Source organism: Schistosoma haematobium, chromosome 6 (genome assembly GCF_000699445.3).
Source record: "Schistosoma haematobium chromosome 6, whole genome shotgun sequence".
NCBI lineage: Eukaryota > Metazoa > Platyhelminthes > Trematoda > Strigeidida > Schistosomatidae > Schistosoma > Schistosoma haematobium.
In genome coordinates, this window is record NC_067201.1 from 16615216 (window position 1) to 16634975 (window position 19760).

Consider the following 19760-nt stretch of genomic DNA (forward strand, 5'->3'; position numbering starts at 1 on the left):
AGGTTTCGCGTTCGCATGAGAGACTAAAGGTCCTGGGCTTGAATCCCATGTGAGGGATCATGGATGCGCACTGCCGAGGACGAAACGGCCATCTAGTACTTCCAGTTTTTACATGGTGGTCTAGCTTAGCTCATGAATTCAACTATCAGAAAATGGTTTTGTTGGGATTTTATTGAAGTAAGTATAGTTTCGGCAGGGTATTGAATTTAAGTGTAGACTCCATGGATTACTGGTTTTCTCCATAAGAGAATATGGAACTCGTTGATTACACCTAACATTAAATAGATAAACTAAATGAAATTCAGTAAGCAGATTCAATGATAATTTTATTGTTATTAAATACCATACAATAATTGATCATTATTTCAATATACAGAAGATTTACTTCAGGTAGTTGAATAATAGAACAGATGAACACGAAAATTTGCTGCATTGCAGTTTCACTATGACTTGTAGTTTAGCTTCGTTAATCAATCACCTTGATAACCTATATTGCATAAATCTCAACGGTGTAAGAATTCAGATGGCAATAAGAAGCGATGACTATCAGATAACACAGATAACAAAGTTACAAGCACATCGAGAGAATTTGGAGCAGAGAGGCTAACGTGTATGAGTGAGAAAATATAAAAGTGAATTTATAGTTAAATGGAGTGAAGGTGCAGCGAGGCAAGGCAAACGCTATTAATGGCATTCGAGCACATATATAAATGCGAAAGAGAATGATTCATCGAGCAATATTTAGGCGATTAACATTTAAGCTAGAGAGATATGTTCGTAGGCTGTCACTTGTGATCAAGTGTACACGTTTATACAGACATAATAATGAGTATAATAATATAAAGATATAGATGAGTTATTATTGTTCGAATAACATTGTCTGGTAAATAAAAATCTGTATTTGCTAAAAGTAATAATAACGTCAAAGGGGTTGAGTAACTGGATAGATTTTTCATATTCACCCCCTACACAAAGTACTCATTTGTACCTTTGTCCCACCAATTAAAGCCATTATCTCAATCGACCAATGAAATGTATACCAACACAACAATAAAACCAGTGATTTTCCACTGTCCCTATCATTGTTTTGACTATCATTACTGTTACCTTCCATGTATATTCCAGATAATGAGGCTGATATGATTTTCAGAGATGTTTGTTGGTGTAAGATTCCCGACTGAAGCACAATTTCTTACGCAATTAGAAGCTTATGAGGATGAAACATTTTGCCATTTCATGGAAAACTAAATGAATTATGTATAAAACATGTATGTAGGATGAAGGGTCATCGTAAACAACCAACAACGTCTCAAGGGACACGAACGTTGGTCTCACAATAAATTATGTACCATGTACTTTAGAAAACCTGTTGGTTTTGGATATCGGTCCTATATATTTGTTTAAGTGATAGAAGGGATTTTCGCGGTAACTTGACGGTCGATGGATCATAACCACGAGTTGCTGTGTCACACTTTCGTCGTTAAACAACTGATCAGAAGAATAATATTCACCCATTAATGATTTCCGGAGTTCTGGTTATTGTTATCACTGATTTTGTGTATCTAACCTATGGAAAAAGAATAACTGCCCAAGATATTTCCGGCATGCGACGATGGTTGTTTAAAAAGTTAGAACATTCAGGTTAATCTAGTTTATACCATAAAGTTTACTTAGTAGGGGATTCAGAAATACTATCTGAGCATAACAACAGTAATTGTTTCAACAATGTAGATTAGGATTCATCTGTATCCATTGGTGAGAAATAAGAGGCGAACACAGGGAATATGGGAACTCAACCACATTCCGATGTCCTGAAGCCCAATGAAGGAAATGATGACTAAAATTCTGAGGATGTTACTTTTTCGCATCATCGAGCAGTGAGAAGGGTTCTGGTGAATGAGTAAGATGTTCGAGATCAAGTTCGTGGCCAGGGACAGTGGTTTAAAGGTTAAGCATCAACCGCGAAACCTGAAAGTCTTGTGATCACTAGCCATTGAGAACGTGAGTGTGCACTTATTAGAAATACCACACAAACTGTTCAGTGCTTTCTGGATTTCGATGATCGTCTAAGATCGGTTCGCAATGTTAATGAAGGTATAATATGATTTATTATTAAGTTTTGATGATTGAAAATCTATAGATCAAAAGTTGTAATTTAACTTCAACCAAGATATTAATCCACGTTGAATAAACGATTACAGCAAAGTCGATTATAAGGTAACTACCTACATACGTGTTAAGTATCAGTTAATAAGAAGTGGAAGTTTCAAACGCATTACTGAAATTTGCTACTGTTGGTTTCATAATAGGCTAGGGGATTATAGAAATATTACGTGCCAGTGTTCACATACTAATTCATCATCAAACAGTAAGAACGCCATTGGAGAAAGCCAAGCATCCACTCAAGATCTCAGCCTATATATCTTTGTCTGGGTCAGAAGAATAATCTGATACATGCCATTGACTTATGCACAATATAATTCGATTCGGTAGTTAAACCATCCGGTTCATTTCAGTCTTCTTGTTTTCATAGTCAGTTATAGAACTGCAGAACACAACATTGGTGTTTATGATTTTCATTTTATCTTGTTTATTTATTATTAGACGAATTGCTTCAATAAACGAAATGTCCAAGTATATAGCAAAGTACTGTTTGTCAGTCATTTAATGTACAAATACCTGGAATAACTATCACTATTATTACATAATATTTGGCAGTCACTTTTGAGTACTGACAGAATTTTAAAAATTAATAATCTAAACAGTCCCCTCAAAATATTGTGAGAAACAGATATCAAAGTATTTTCACTATATTTGTAGAATATCGTCAATTCTTCTCTCCTTCATTCCAAAGTCTATTATTATGTTTCCGAAGAAATTTAGAAGGGAAATGAACAAAATGACAGTAAAAATATTTTATTACCCAATGTGTTAAGATTGTTCTCTTTAGGTAGGTGTATTGTTTTATTTTGTGGGTTAATCATCATAAACCTAGTTACGTCTATGGTGCATGCTACTTATTTTGACATAAGTAGTATATAACGCAAGTCAGGAATGTAATGACTGGCAGCAGAAGATTGGGAAGATCAAGAAAGGAAGAACGGGAATAGAAAGCAATTAGTATAGAAATGCAAGAACAATAAAGCCCAAGACAATTATTGAACATTTTGCAAATTAGGTATTATAGTATGGTTTTTCTATTTCACTAAGTAACTCTGTAATGTGTTGAATATAATTTGGTTGCCCTCAACTGTGTTCTCATTCGCTACAACGTCGAACAAATTATCGAATAAACATTTATGAGTTGCATTAAGTCATTCTTCTTCTCATCCGTGTAAAATATAGCTTCCTATCTTAGTCTACAATTCTACCAAACAAATATGAGTAAATCATATATAGTGTTCTTGACCATACCTAAATAATTGAACGGAAATATTTATCGATTCACCTTATTCTTCGGTTCACAACATGAACGGATATTAACTAGTCAATCACTAAAAACCAAGAAGTACTAATTAGCTATTTTGTCCCTGTGTTCAACTCAGGTCCTTTACGTTAATCTATGAACGCTTAATTTTTAGACCACTGAGCCAGCATCCAATGTTTTACATATCTAACTTCAATCAATTTTCTTATACTGCACAATCGTCTTTTAATGCTACTGGTGGGTGACTTCCTCATACCTAACATACCAGAACTCCACTAATCACAGTTTCTGAATGTAACTTCGGGAATACTCTCTTGAAATTGATCACCGGTTAGTACATGGTGAAAAAAGAAACCACATACTTACCTGATTTAATAAACATTGTGATCTAATGGTGAATGCATATTGTGGACATGATCCACTTAACCAGGCAACATTTGAATGATATTGATCTAAGTTAATCGTCGACAAATCGGATGATGAGTGAATTTGGTGACACCAAGGTAAGCGTACAATTAAATAAGAATGTTCAATCATAATACAATCATTCGGCAATTTCGTGATATATTTTGATGTTAATAATTGTTTATTATGATAATTATTTGAAAGTTTTAATTCTTTACCTTCTGATATATGTAGAATTGTATTTAATATGACAGTATTTGACGAAACTATTGCTTTCGTAACATCTGGTTTATGATACTTTAAAAGTGTTGAAAAAGAACATGTAATCAGAAGTATTAAAACAATGAGCACATTCGTACAATGTTTTAATGAATCAAACATGATAAAGTCGGCATGAAAAACAAAACAAAAAGCTTTATCTTACACTGAATTCTACTGAAAAAAAAAACGAAAGACATATACCTTCAATATACAAAGTCAAGTTTTTCTGCGCGAATAACAACTACAATTAACTGAAGAACTTTTGAAAACCAGAGGACAGTAGTGGGTCTCCGCGACTATATACGTCCCCGATCATGCGTAGGACTCCACTCAGGAATGCTACTTATCATAGCGAGGACGCGAGGTGTTTCTTGTGATCCAATTCAGCTATCATATACCTCTTTTTGATTAAATAAAATCTACTATGCGAATGAGAAGACTGGATTGAGTAGGAATATAAGTGGACAAACTGATTTATGATGTACATAAATCATAGGTCAATAAATGATAGTACTTTCGACTCGCATAAAGAAATGTAAACAGACCTTTCATAAGCCCACAACTAACTTTTTCCAGTGGTGTGTCTCATTATTAGTCTCTCCCTTACTTCAGATGACATGTTAGTACATATATTTGATACATCAACACTGGTTCGGTCTATCAATCTGTTTGATCGTTGGTGGACACTGATGCAGAGTTCGAGTATCATGTCACCTACGGGTTGCTTTCTTAAGATGTTAAAATTTTCAACATCCTCTCCCTTATCCTATCAATTTAAGCGATTATTTTAGATAACTAATAAGAGGTCTGCCTACACAACAATAAAATTAGTGATTTTTCATAGTACCTATCATGTTTTGATTATCATCATTGTTACCTTCCATGTCCATATCAAATAATGATGCTGATATTGATTTTGAGAAAGATAAAAAGAATTAACAACAAAAGGCAGTCAAACTACAATGTGTACATAACTCTGATGATAATTAATAAACCTTTACATACTACAATATTTATCATAGTAAACGGAGAAAGATTAAATTTAGATACTAGGAGTTCAGCTACACTTATTAATAAGGGTTCGGATCTGTGTAACAATCAGTCATAAATGTATTCTATTTTTTATCTGATATATACGTCTAGTCATTCAATTTACACATAAAATCATTAATTTAAAACTAACTATACTTAACTGAAGAAAAGCACATTTCGTAAATAGTGGTCATATAGCAACTACATCATTAGCCTGATTCCCATAATGAGAAAAAGAGACGAGGATTACATCAAACTAAACAGAAGTGTAGTTTTTGGGAAAAATAAAAAGTATAGAAGTATATGAGTTTAACTCCCGATCTTCATCTCATTAGGAACCATGATAGCCTAGGAGTTTTATACTCCGATGAAAAAATTGTCTAATAGTTGGCTAAGTTCAGTTCATGAATTGCGCTATGAATCCCTAAAGACGTTTACAACTTACTTTTCTCGACTGTCGTTTTATGAATTTCTTTTGTATCCTGAAGTAGTTATTTAGTAAGAAACCATTAATCTTATATTATTAAACTATTTTTTAAGTAAATGACTGATTGGTTTATTAAAATAAATGTTTTGTAAATTGACCAATGTGTGTTCGTCTTTTGAATTCTTTACCATTACAACTGAACATTCACTTATGTTCGATAATCTCAATCATTTTAATAAACCACAAATCAGTTATCTCGTCATCATAACCATGTTGGGGATGTTAGATACGTCAAACTCACTCAGTAAATATCTTATTTTAGTAATTCTATTTTAAAAAATTGAATTTCTTGTTTTCGTGCCGAAAACACTCATTTTTACCTTCATGTCGAAATCCCCACTTGAGAGGATCTTAAACGCTATTGGTTCGTTGTATCGTTTAGTTTGTTATTTTGTAACGCTTCACAAGGACAATTGTATGCTGTATATATACGTTTGTTTTGTACCTGTTATTATTGCTCATGCTTCTGGCTGCTTGCGGAATATATTTCCCCGTTTCGAATTTGGACTTTTCTCTTTAAGTGAGCGGGACTGAAACGCGTCAGAATAGCTAGCTTATCTGTCAATGTATCACAGAGTCTTCGATCCATTCTCAAGTTAGATGAAATCGTAATCTTTTCAAACATAGTAAACCGATACTCACCAATGAACATGCTGTATTTTGCATTAAAGATAAATGTTTCTGTTATAGAAAGTAATAATATTAACGAAGTAACAAAACACTTATAGAAATTTGATCCTTCAATTTTCAAAAAAAACATACCATTGAATTTTGAACTGGATGAAATTCATCATTTTTCATAGACTTTTGAATTGACCCCAAATATTCATTATCTAAATTAAAACAAACAAAATTTAACACATATTATGATGTATTTAAAAATTGAAGATTTGAAATAAAAATAACAACAGAAAAAAATATTATATAAATCAAATATTAAAATTTTTACCAAGAACTTAAACCAAACACAGTTTCAAGCTTATTACAAACCAGAATACTTAGTGATAGTAAAAATTCCCCCTAAAAATGACTTTACATGGTTATTTTATAATTTATAATAACCCTTAAGTAAATAACGACTGAAATTATAAATATCAAATGTATTGATGTAAATCCAATACAGTAATCTATTTATGAGATAAAAGGGAAAATATAGAAAGGGTATTGATACCTATTAAACATATGGTTTGAGGTATTATTACATTGTCTAAATAACAATATTTTGTTTACTTTATTATCTGTTGATGTACGTCTAACTATTCGGTCATTGCTGGCATTTAACTGTTCACATGTAGCTACGACTTATATAACACACGACTATACTGTATACAAATTAGCAATCCTTAGGTATGTTGTGTTTTAGTCATTTAAATTTACAGTCTCAATAATACAACATGCTTCAGTTTAGTGTCTGCATTCTCTGAATACCTACCTGTTCGGGAATAGATAAACTGATTTCCATCAATACAATCTAGTCTCTATCTGTAGTCAATGTGTTATTCGTTGAAAATTAGGACATTCATCGGATATTCATAAATGAATTCGTAACTAGTGGATTCTGTTATCAAGTGACTTGATCAAACATCCAACCTTGTGTAGTACAACAATCAACCTGATACTTCAGAAAACAATAGATATTGGTGTTCGATATTAACGTATTGCAGTACTTCAGTTTAATTATTATTATTGTAGCAGACACCGATCATTTCTTCTCTCTAGTTAAACGGTCAGAAAGGGGAGTTTTAAGAGACTGTTGGTTATCATCTGTTTTTATATTTCACTATTTTGTTACATATCCTTTTCTTTGAGGATCCAATTTTTTTTCATTGTCCACAAAATATCTTTATGAAAGTTGTATGTTATTGAATTTCTCGTCGGTTAAAAGTGAATTTACTCAATTAATTTGCTTGACAATTGTTTGAATGTGATAATCCATTATAACCAGTGATGGAAGGTGGCTAGCAATGAAATCCAGTTTAGTTCTGTTTGAGGCTCGTCGGCTATTTGTAACCACATGCCAGAGTTAAAGTTGTTTGATTCTTTTTATTGATGGTAACATTCATCCCACTGCACACGTCGGTGGCTATCTGGTCTTAGTAGCTAAGTAGATAACGCGATGGCGTTTGAAAAGCACTATACTGTATTCGGGTCCTGATATGAACATGAACTCTGAAAGGCACGTCCATCCAGCTGACAAACCCCGAATTAGACGAAACGCCATTCCTGGATTTCACTGCTTGTGACTAGTGGCAATATCGAAACAATCCGAGCTGGACGCACATACATCAAAAGAGACTAACAAATTCCAGTTCTAAGAATCAGTGATAAGATTTAAACAACCAATACAAGTGATAATGTATTGTTCTACTTTTAAATATATTGTAAGAAAACTTGTTAATACTCAAAAGCTACTTGGCTTGCTCAACACTATCTGATTTCTGATTGTAAGACTACTCATTTAGATTAGTTGTAGCGGCTAGGATGGGGAATGATAAATGTTCGTCCGTGTTAAGATTTTTAGGTGAATCGAAGTATCTCAATGTTTGTCCGAGACAAATAAAAAGCATAGTGCATTTGACAGCCAAACAAATTCATATAGCCTATTGAATTGATACTGACAATGTGACTAGAAATAGGTCAGTAGTAATGACCGAAGTATGAATTTGAAGCCTTGTATTAGACATTGATATGCATGAATATATGTAACACGATCTCCCGACTGGTGATCAAGCAGATAAATATTGCTTAATAACATCGTACTAGAAAGAAATAATTATTCAATGCTTACTTGTTTTCAATGGTTGCCTAACTAATATCAGTACATGATATAAACTATGATAAGTGACTTCTGTTACCTTTTTTCAACATGTTGATATTCATTTGATTTCTCGATGTAACATTGGTATTCCAAATTGGTTCTACTTCAAATTCTAAACGACCAATCACATTTGAATGATTAGTTTTCACTTTTTGTCCAGAACACAGATGAATATATAAGGGAGTTGTAGGATTAGATGAATTCAAATGTACATTTGATAAGATAATTGAACGAATTTCATCTGGATTGACAAAATTCACACCAATCAACTAAAAAATTAATTGAAGAGAAAAAAACAGCTTTCGAAATAGTATAAACATGGATATACTTATTATTACTATTTAAATAAATGTAAGTACTATTTGGTTAACTATGGCTCATTAAATGATGTCGAAGGTTGTCATGCAAAAAATAACTCCTATAAAATGATGACATTTTGTATTTATAACAATCATGATATGATGGGCAAGAACTAAACCTGATAATTAGTAATTGATTCCATTAGATAATGAGTGATCTACAATTGTTTATTTGTTAATTGATTTCTAATGGTTTTTATTGTCTTTATTATTTTATGTAAATGCGAGTTGTTTTTTTAGAAAATAAAAGCCTATTCAACTGGGCAGCTATCTTGTCTTCTGATATCAGTTTAGTTGCCAGTGTGGGCTTGTACCAACAATTCGGTCTTGTGGACAGTTATCGTTTGGTCACTTTGGACACTAGGAATTGATCAGCGTATTTCATTTATTAATTTAATAATCTCTAAACGTCTTTTCAATATAAATCAAAGTATTGTAGATTGTAATATTACATTTCATCCACATTACTTAAATCAAATTCGTTAAGACTTAAGGATTACTCGTCTCACCTAATCCCCTTATTAAGTATTATATATTCCACTACAGTCGGGAATTCACAAAATAGATATGCATTATTGTGAAGAAAATTTCCATTTATTATACGTTTAACTTATCATTCAAAATATGTATGCGACAAAATATTTCTCAACACTGATTGGCTGACATTCACCGTTATGTGTATTTTTTTTATTAGTCTTCTATGGTGTCTTTGTTCTATAACATAATTGATGCACGAATTCGAATGAAATCGTATATCGTCTACCTAAACAATATAAAAGGATGGAAATATATCAACAACTGTGATGGTTCAGCTTGAATTAAGCAATAATTGCTTTCATGATGATAGTTGGTTAGCTTCTTACAAAAGGCGTTTGAGTATGTTAGAAGTAGATTAAATACATATTGAACCAACAAAAAATCCATCGTCTCAAGAAAACATAAGTCTCGACTACTATCTTCTGAGAAATAAAGACTTAATTCACTTGATATTATTTTACTTGAATCTTCCCACTGATGTTTTAGGACTAAAATTGATCAGTCTCTTATTGGCATATGTGCATACTGTGCGTATGCCTCGATATTCCCTTAATTCACAAGCATTATAAGCAAAGATGGATAGTGGCTAGCAGTGGAATCCAGGACTCAATAGCTAAGTGGATAACGTGATGGCGTTTGAAGCGAACGGTACTGAGTTCGAGTCTTAGAGTGAACATCAACTCTGAGGTGCAGGTACATCCAGCTGACGAGTCCCAAACAGGACGAAACGCGCGTCCTGGATTCCACGGCTAGCCACTATCCATCTGTGCTTATAAATAAAGACTTAGTTCTGTGCAGTCCAGATAATAGTGCTGCCTATCTCTAACACTCAAATCATCGTTCTTTCAAATACTAGGTCAGTTAGGATAACAATCCAAAAACAGAAAAATGTGATGAAATATTTGCAAACTATTTGAAAACAGGTGACAGGATGCAAATTCGCTAAAAGAGACTGATAAATTGCCATCCTAAACATTAATATGAAAATCCAAACGACTAATATATAAGACTGTTCCAAGTAATTATAGTTGGAATTATACAAAAAGCAGCAATTTCCCGGTGTACGAAGAATAAGAAACAGTAAAGTATGTGAAAAATATATCCATGTTCTAGTTAAAGACGTTTCGTGGAGGTTGGTGTGATTTGTAATTTACATTGGTCACAGGTCGATTTCGGGTTATGTACTACTGTAAACCAGGGAGTACTGGGAATCTGTTTCTTCCTAGCATGGGACATCTCAGTAATGCGAACCTACGACATTACTTGTGATTTAACCTAGGACCCTTAGGTCTCGCTGCGAACGCTTCACTGTTAGAACTACTAATTCCTCATCCAAATGCACAGTCACAATTGCAATCAACTTGCGATATCCTAAAACGACTTTACAGCACCACTGGATTAGGCACTACTGAAGAGCCCCATAACATACGGAATAAATACTCAGTGTCCCCTAGTTTCCAAAGGAACTCAAAACTCAGATTAGCCTGTGATAAATACAATCTACAGGTTGTCTAAATTTATTCATAATTATATACCAAATCTTCCATCATTATCTATTCGTAAAAACAAAATAATACACCCAGAAAATATAAAATTTACTTCTGATTCCCACTGTGTAGTATCTTCATCTTTTACAGGATTACTTAAACGAAATAAACGTAAACGAATATGATTGTCATGAGTATTGACTTTATCATTGGAACATGATGGATGATTGAAATCGACTTGAACATAAGCATCATTAGAACTATTTATTTTCTTATTTCTTAGACAATAGAAATTAACATATGCATCATCGTTTTGTTGTTTTCGTTTAGCTGATTTAATTTCAAACTGATTACGTAATTCTGTAGATAATGTAAAACTAGTTGTAGTCCATGTACCACCGATTTTATTGAATGATGATAACGATGGCAACGTTGGAACAGATATTTCTAACTCCATAAAAATACCGTCCAATAAAGTACTATAATCATATGAACAAGGAAAAGATGTAAAGAGTAGAATGATCTATTGTTCAATATAATGAATTGTCAACCATTTTAATAAACAACAACACAAATGATTTTATGAACTACTACAGTTTTGTAATGATACATTGTTTCAAGTTCTATTAGAAGAGGTCATAGTGTTAGTGAAATATAGCCAGTATGATTATGATGATTAAAATAGTTTGATTGAATTACCTAAATGTATAGAAATTTATATTATGACACACGTTTAATCTTAATTAGGATTTGTCAGCTGGATTTAAAACACATCCTAGTGTTCATCCTTACATCAGAATTCAAACCAAATACCTTTCGCTTTACACGGTCTACGCGTTATCCACTTAGCTATTGTATCCAAACAATCACCAGTTTATGAAAAGGCTATGAATTGTATTTCGATTTGATTTGTAATGGTTTGAATTCTCCAGTTTCTGACTGATCAATATCAATCTTTAACAGCGACAACAGATAGTATAAAAATCATTACAAATTAAATCGAAATATTATTACAGTTCATTAGACTGATGTTCCGATGCCTATATTAACTGAAAGGCATGGAATTTGAACACTTAATACCGATTTTCTCAATCGTTCACAGGTTTCTCAGAATTTCCTACACTTGAACACCGGACGAAAGACAGAGATGGCGAGGGTATGAAAAGAGGGGTGGCTCCCAAGATTAGTTTGGGTACATAAAAAAGGATAGTTATGAGTAGGTTATGGACAAACTTAATACTCTAAGAGCTTCTAAAAATAAGACAAGTTTACTCGCAGAATTAGAAATCATCCAGTCAGAACAGAAAATATTATGAGTCGCTTTTCTACAACTCTCTGTTAATTTTCTACTGAACGCTGATTGGAAAAATATTTCTTTCCAACTTCTGAAGACAATCCCAAGAAATTCTCAAGGGCTTCCAACAAAACGTCACAAACTTCGCTAAGTTTTCAAATATTAATGAGTATTCACAATTAGCAGATGACTAACTAACCCTATGGCAATGCGTGACTATGAAAACATCCTAAAAGCACAACGATTTTAAAGTCTTTCTAATCGAAATAAAACTGTTAACCGCTATGAATATCAGTATATGATTGGGAAGACTGTTGAATTTAATTGAGCTCACGAATCACTCTAGGTTTGATAACCACTGGAAACATGGAAGTATGGGACTCCTCAGTAGTGTGCACTTACGACCCCGCAACTCGTAATCGAACCCAAGGACTTTGGTCTTGCATGCAAACAAAACCTATAGACCACTGAGTCAGGAGTCAATGGTGAATAGAGATAATTCCAATCAATTCTTCATGTTACGCGTCCGTCTTACATGAATTGAAATCAAAATTTTACATCATAGGATTTCGGCTCAGTAGTTTGGAGGTCAAGCATTTGCATGTGAAACCGATGGTCGTGATTTGGACTTTTCAATTTGGGTTCGTGGAAAAGCATTGGTACGTATAAGTTTAGATAAAAGTCGAAAAACATTATACTATTACTTATGAATAATATTTTGAAGTGATAGTCGATGAGAGATGCTTGCATGATCAATGTTAATCAGAACTCAGCATATAAATTGCAAGGTTTAACCTATGCTTAGACTGGAATATACAAACTATGCCTTTATCTATTTAAATTACACTGACTATGCCAATTAACTAATTAAAAAGGTAATATTTACTTGAATAATTCGTTATTTATCTCTCTAGATTGTTAATTTTAATTTAAGTCTTAATTTACAGTTCACACCATCTCAGTTAGACAAATATTAGAAACCAAGAACCACTGGACAGCTGTTTCGTATTTGCGTGAGACTCTTCAGAAAGGTAAACCACTAGGTACCAACTCAGTGGTTGCCACGAGACCTGGAGATCCTTGGTTCCATCACCGGTGGCGTTGCAGATGCTCACTTCTTATATTGAAAATAAAAAGCTGTTCCCTGCTTTGTGATTTTCAATGGATGTTCAACAGTCATTCTGTGATGTAAAACGTAAAATTCAGAAATCTTCAAAGACCCCTTAAACTAACTATCTACTTATATATGTACATTTATACTTAATTCTCTGGCTTTACATGATCTTATGTCTAATGAGCTCACGAGACTAAAAACAAATGAACAGTAATTTATAGATGTAAAAGATCTTGAAACTGTTTCAAGATCCTAAGTTTTTACTTATATGCCGAACACTTTTCCATTTCGATAATTAAACTATGCAGTTTGATAACTCAGAGCACTTTAATTTGATGTTGTACATACGGAAAAATCGTAAGGAAGATTATTCACTACTCGGTGCTCATTTGAAAAATTTATCTTCAATCCTGAAAGAGTCAATAATCTTCAAAGGTTCAAACACACATCACCCAGTGTTAAAGTCAGCAGTATTGTATATCCGTCCCACAGAAAACTAGTTATGAATCTAATAGCTTAGTAATAACTCTTGTGATTTAGAAATGAGATGAAACTGAGTCGAATATTTTCGCGAACGTCAATTCTGTTAGATCACTGAAATATCACATTATGATAATTGTCAGGTAAGAGAAATCAACCCTTACGACTTTCTGCTAACAGGCTTTTAACATATAAACTTATTAAGGAGTTCATAATAACTTGACACAAAATTCATATATAACAGTAATTATTTCGAATACTATCGAGAAGATATTACTATTACATTTATTAATTAGTAAAAACTGTATATTATTCAAATTCTTATAAATCACTTACTTGATGTCATTCGATTTAATTTTATTAAATGGCAATACTGGTGATGATGACATTGGATGAGATTTTTGTAATGACAGTTTCGTTGGATTTCTTGATGTTTTATATAATGTAGATTTAGAAGAGTTAACAACATTGGAAATTTTATTTTCGGCATATTTTCTACATAAACTTAAACATTTAAGGTGTAAATTGGCTCCTTTCAGAGTACAACCAGATTTAGATAAATCTATATATGTAAATACAAAAGAATAAGGCAAGGTAAAATAAATTTATATCAAAGCTAATGTGATAATTATGAAAACGCTTAGTAGTATTCTGTCATTTGAGTTAGAAAGTTTACTTTCAGAGACTTCATTGTCGTTTTGGACATCAACGTGTACCCCGTGTAAAAGTGAGCTTTCCAGTTATTCCACAAGTGTTTTGTCCGTTCATTTTTTTACTGACACTGATACTACCTCTGCTTTGGTATTAATCTTCATTATTTCAACTTGCTGTGCTGATATGGTGTGGCAGCTTGAACCAATACATATATGTACCAGATTCTACGTTGCATATAACTGTATGTAAGTACCGTAATACTACTCCAATGTATGACGGTAAACTGGCGAATGATAATGTGAAAAAAATGATTTTTAATTGACTACAGTTGACATCATTAGCAAACAACAGTAAAAGTATAGAGACTTCGAGAATTTTATAATTACATACTTGCCCAAGTCATCTCATATAGGCATTGACAAATAGACAGAGAACTAGTGACTGAATAGTAAATCATTTTCGTATGTTGACGTAATTTATACATTCAATGTTCAGTGAACTAAACTACAAAATTTCCACAATCTAGATAACATAAAGTATATAAAAGTTAAAGAAAAATGGATACATTTTAATATCCATAAAATAAAGCATATTAGATGAGTAAAAACACTACTGACTATTTGGACAATGTTGGTTCATAATTTTTCCATTCAAAGTATCCTGTTTTAATGATTGTACGTTATTACATTGCTTGAATAAATTATTTGAATTCAACAATTCATTTTCGTCGATAGAATTCTAAAAGGGATTAAAACAAAGAAACAAATAAACAAACTTAAAAATAATAATAACAAATTTTTTCTTATATTAATATGAGTGGAATAATGTACGTGAAACAAGGTTTGATTGTATTTGTAAGTATTTATACATTCCCGTTGTTGATGTTAAGGACTGTAGTTGGTCAGTCTTTATCGTGAAAGGATTACCTTGATATTCCAATTTAATCACAGGTCTTAATCAAAGTTAGATAGTGGGCAGTAATGAAGAACAATAAGTGCATTAGATCCTATTTCGGACTAGTTAGATGAATAGTACCTTTGTTCTAGTATAGATCTTTATACCAAGACTCGAAACCCTCCAATTCAATGCGTTATTCACTGATTTACTTGGTTCAGATTTTAGTCTAAAATAAAATAAAACCTGATAATGCCTGTATATTAAAGATACAATAACTATTGTTTCGTATTTCTAGCACATGGAATACTTAAAAATATTGAACCAAAACCCCGTAGTCTGCACTATTCAATTTCGGCTAATCTAAGAAATGCAACAACTATTATTACTCATTATTACCTGGTGATTTCACAAATAATAGCTTCCTATAGGTAAAATTTCCATCGATACTTAACTAAACATCTAGACTAAAATATCACAGTACAACATCGACCGTACATTAAATTGTGTTATAATTATTCATGAATTTGTGAAATATATATTCCAATTATGAAGATATACAATTTAAATGAATACTTGAATAGGTCAGTGCTCAAAGAAATGCTTTCAAGAAGTAGAGAGATGTATGAATAACTGGAATTTTACATTTGAAGAAGTTGCTAGTAATCTTTTCTAATGAATACGTTTCTAATGTCCTCAATGATCAACTAGCTTCCCTAGTCCCATCGCAAGTGAGCAAAATAAAAAATACACATTCATAGAACAATAATCTTGGATACATGTAAATATATTAAACTTCAATATAGTACATTGTAACAAATTCACAAAATAGTCCCATACCAGTCTGCGCATAAATAGGTTTAAATCAGGACGTTCAAAACCAATCAAGCACATATAAGACAAAAGATCTATCATAGTAATTTTTATTATTGTTCTGTGCTCTATATTTTCGTTTCCTTTTCTTTAATTTTAGTTAGTTATATATCATGTAAAAAGACTGGAATCTTTTTATGCTACACTAATTAATATCTCTCCTCACAAACAATTATCTTTTAGTCTTCCTACTAAAAAAAATACTAGTTCTTAACTTCTGCCTCCTACACAAAATTATATGCCATCCCAAAATGCTTATGATAAGGTAGTTATGCCACTTGCCCAACGAAATTATGTTTCTGATGTACTAATTACCAAAGACAACTCTTTACTTAGAAGATTGATAACCATTACAGTTCTGCTGTCTAAAATCCAATCAACTCTGTGAAGTTTACCAGAATCATATAATTCATATTTTGAATATCATTACAGTAAATGACTTGTATATCACGATTTTTAAAATACTTTTATTTTATTGCATTCATCTAGTATTAACCTGATCATGACCATAAATTAGCATACAACCAGAATGTACTTTACAGTAATTATTATTTGTGATATTTAACATACATGTCAATGACTGTTCTGATCCTGTGAATTGCGCTGTTGTTTGTTTGTTTGAACTGACAGTTTTTCAAGTACAAAAACAATATTTGTATTATAATTACTTCTACTATTGCTCTACTTGTCCTTATGGAATTGTCTTATCAGTGATTATTGTCGACATTCAAGTGAGATAACTATATTGAATCCCTTTTTTAAAATCAAGTATTAACTTATTTCAGTTCACATATTACTGCTTTAGTTACTCCATTATTGCCTTGACGCGGTGGTCGGGCTTGCCTATCGTGATGACCCAACCGAGCTATATTGGCTGGAACATATGTTCCTGTAGGTTCTAACATGCCAGGCAGGTCGATTGGAGAACAGTAAGACTAAAAGCAGCAACTCAAGGTCTGAGGGCGAAGTCGTACTGCTGACTGTAGAGAGGTGTGACAGCAGTAAGGTGTTTCCCTTGGACAACCAGCATCTACAGCGATGCTGCCTTCCCACAGGGAGGGGTGGGGTTAGAAAAGGTCGACCCTAAAAATGCACACCTCACCTTACCTCACGGATTTCCGTCTCCGGCGGTAAGGCTCTTTGAAGAGCGGAGCTAACACGTCAAAAACCTTCCACAAAAAGGCCGTGCGCGACCGGCCTCAAGCAGTTGTCCCTTGGGCTCTGCGGTCACGCTCTCAGGTCTTTAAGACCAACACTAATCCAAGTTCCTTTTCAGGTTCCTCAAAAAATACCCTTCCACGGTGTGGGCAGCCGGGAAGTGACACCAGCCCTCATACCCATAATGGCACTGACTGACTGACTGAAATAATTTTACTAAAATGATTCAGACAAAAACTAATTTCAAGTCAAACCAAAGCAAGAAACATTCCCCTGAAGATCCTGAATTCGATTCTTAACACGATCGTAGGTATACTGCTGAAGATTCTCGTACTAGGATTGAATAACTGTTCAATATCTACTGATTTTTAGTGATACTCCAAATGAGATGAATACAACTTATAGTAACCCATATATTTATTCCCATTAATTTTCAATTACATGTAGATATCACTTGCAAAATCACTGAAAATTAGAAAACATTAGTGTAGGATTCTTCAGGGGTGGACACTAGCCATGCTAGATGCGAATGTCAGTTCGCGATGAAAATACCTACCTTAATGCTAAACAGTGTTCACAAAAACCCTCACTACTTAAGCAATTTTTTCTTCTCTCAGTCAACAGCCATTCAGTCCTATTTAATTTTTGAAATAAAGCTTACAACTTAATTGATTTAATTTATCCTGCTCATGTATGTTATTTAATTAAAAATATGAAATATTGAATATCATTTATTGATAATTTACCTCTTTGTTATATAATAAATTTTCAATTAATTCATCATCTTCTTTTACATATTCTGAATTTCGAAATTGAACATTCATGTTATTCTTTGATAATGGATAGTTTTGAGTGACACCGATTCCCTGATCCACAACTAGACCACAATTATTACCATTGGTGAACATTAAATTTTCTAAATGCACACATTTTTTGCAATTAGCGTGATGCTGACGATGATGATTATGATGATTGTGTGTAGTGACTTGAACTGGATCATCGAATGATTCATTGTCAAGAATATATTTTATTAAATTAAGATTATTTGGTTTGGTTTTCAATTGTGATGCTAAATGAATGCGATTATCATGATTATGTGTACAATCTTCAAACATGATACTCCGAAGATCAGGACTTGAATGATGATGTAATCTATGGTAGACGAAAAAACGTTTAATAATTAATATGAAATAATTTGATGAGTTGATAAAGTTGATAATTTAATCATTCAATATTTTAAATGTTTGAACACCGTTGATTTCTGTTTGTGGCGTCTACAAAATAATACATAGTTATACTGTTTTCTGATATCTGATTTTTAAGGTGACTCTATTTGAATTGCACCATATAGGAATCTATGTAACAATTCACAGACAAAACATTCTTCAATTGTCACAAACAAAAATAAAGAATGAACAAACACATACGAATCGAATAACAAAAAATCAATGTTTGACTAACTTATTTGGTGTTAAACCGTCTGAGAAACGTCCATCACTGGTATAAGATCGAGATTCTCTCAACTCATTCATATTATTCTTATCATCAGTTTCGTTCTCATTATAATCATGTTGGTTGAAAATTGATGAACAACTTAATGCTTCACGTAAATGTTTACTTTTCTCTAATGCAACAGATAACAGTTCTTCTCTTTTTGAAAAATTAGCATCATTGTTATTTTCTTGATGAATTGAAAAACTATCGTTGTCGTTATTGACTAATTCCTTGCCATGACCTTGAATAGTTGTACATGATCTATAATTATTTGAATTATCAAGTAAATTCACAGTATGAGATGAATGATAATTATCTTGATCAAGAGATCCAATGTCTAAATCAACCGGATGTTCATTAACAACATCATTACTTTGTTGGAATTGAATAGAATCAATCTGTGTAACAAGAAAAAAGGTTAAGAAATCCGAATGATGGTGACCAACAGATAAGGAACGAATAAAATTTCAGAATGGTCATTCATGAATCTATTTTTAGTTGATATTTTTATTTTCACGGATTAAATAGTTAACAGGTATCGTTTTATTTTGAGATAGTTTACAATTATTCCAAATTGTGAGCAACTGAAAGATGTTGCTTAATATTAGTTGAATTTACACCTTCTAAAGCGCTCGATAACTAGGCATCACACCACTTCAATAATTGTAATCCAAACCCGATTGAAGAGAGAGGACAAGAATTTAGGAAAAGCTGGATATCTTAAGAAGTTGAAATTGCAATTCAACGACTATGTGTCTATAGCAGTAACTATGATGTCAAAAAAACCAATCAACTAATAATAAAGGACGTTACCGAAGTCTCCCTGATTTAATTGAAATTAATAATTATAAATTAGTGTCACATAAGCTCTGTATAGTGTGCATGGTATTTGCTCAAGAATCCAAATTTGTTGATACTAACGAAGTACTTGTACTAGACAGCGAGTAAAAATTGTAATGAATCATTTAGTTAGTCATAATTTCTGC

At 32.6% G+C, this 19760-nt stretch overlaps 1 protein-coding gene across 1 annotated transcript in view; it reads right to left on the reverse strand.

Annotated features, from left to right (window-relative positions):
• The window catches only part of C2CD3 (C2 domain-containing protein 3), a gene marked incomplete at its 3' end in the record, with an annotated part of 101514 nt that overhangs the window by 53125 nt on the left and 28629 nt on the right, over nt 1-19760 (reverse strand). Inside the window, exons 14-21 of the mRNA XM_035731891.2 lie at nt 18742-19172; nt 18027-18432; nt 14973-15093; nt 14038-14263; nt 10926-11292; nt 8468-8699; nt 6375-6445; nt 3794-4129 (exon numbers count right to left, since the gene is read on the reverse strand). Of these exons, the coding sequence (XP_035589648.1) occupies nt 3794-4129; nt 6375-6445; nt 8468-8699; nt 10926-11292; nt 14038-14263; nt 14973-15093; nt 18027-18432; nt 18742-19172 (2190 nt within the window). The remainder of the gene's footprint in view (nt 1-3793; nt 4130-6374; nt 6446-8467; nt 8700-10925; nt 11293-14037; nt 14264-14972; nt 15094-18026; nt 18433-18741; nt 19173-19760) is intronic.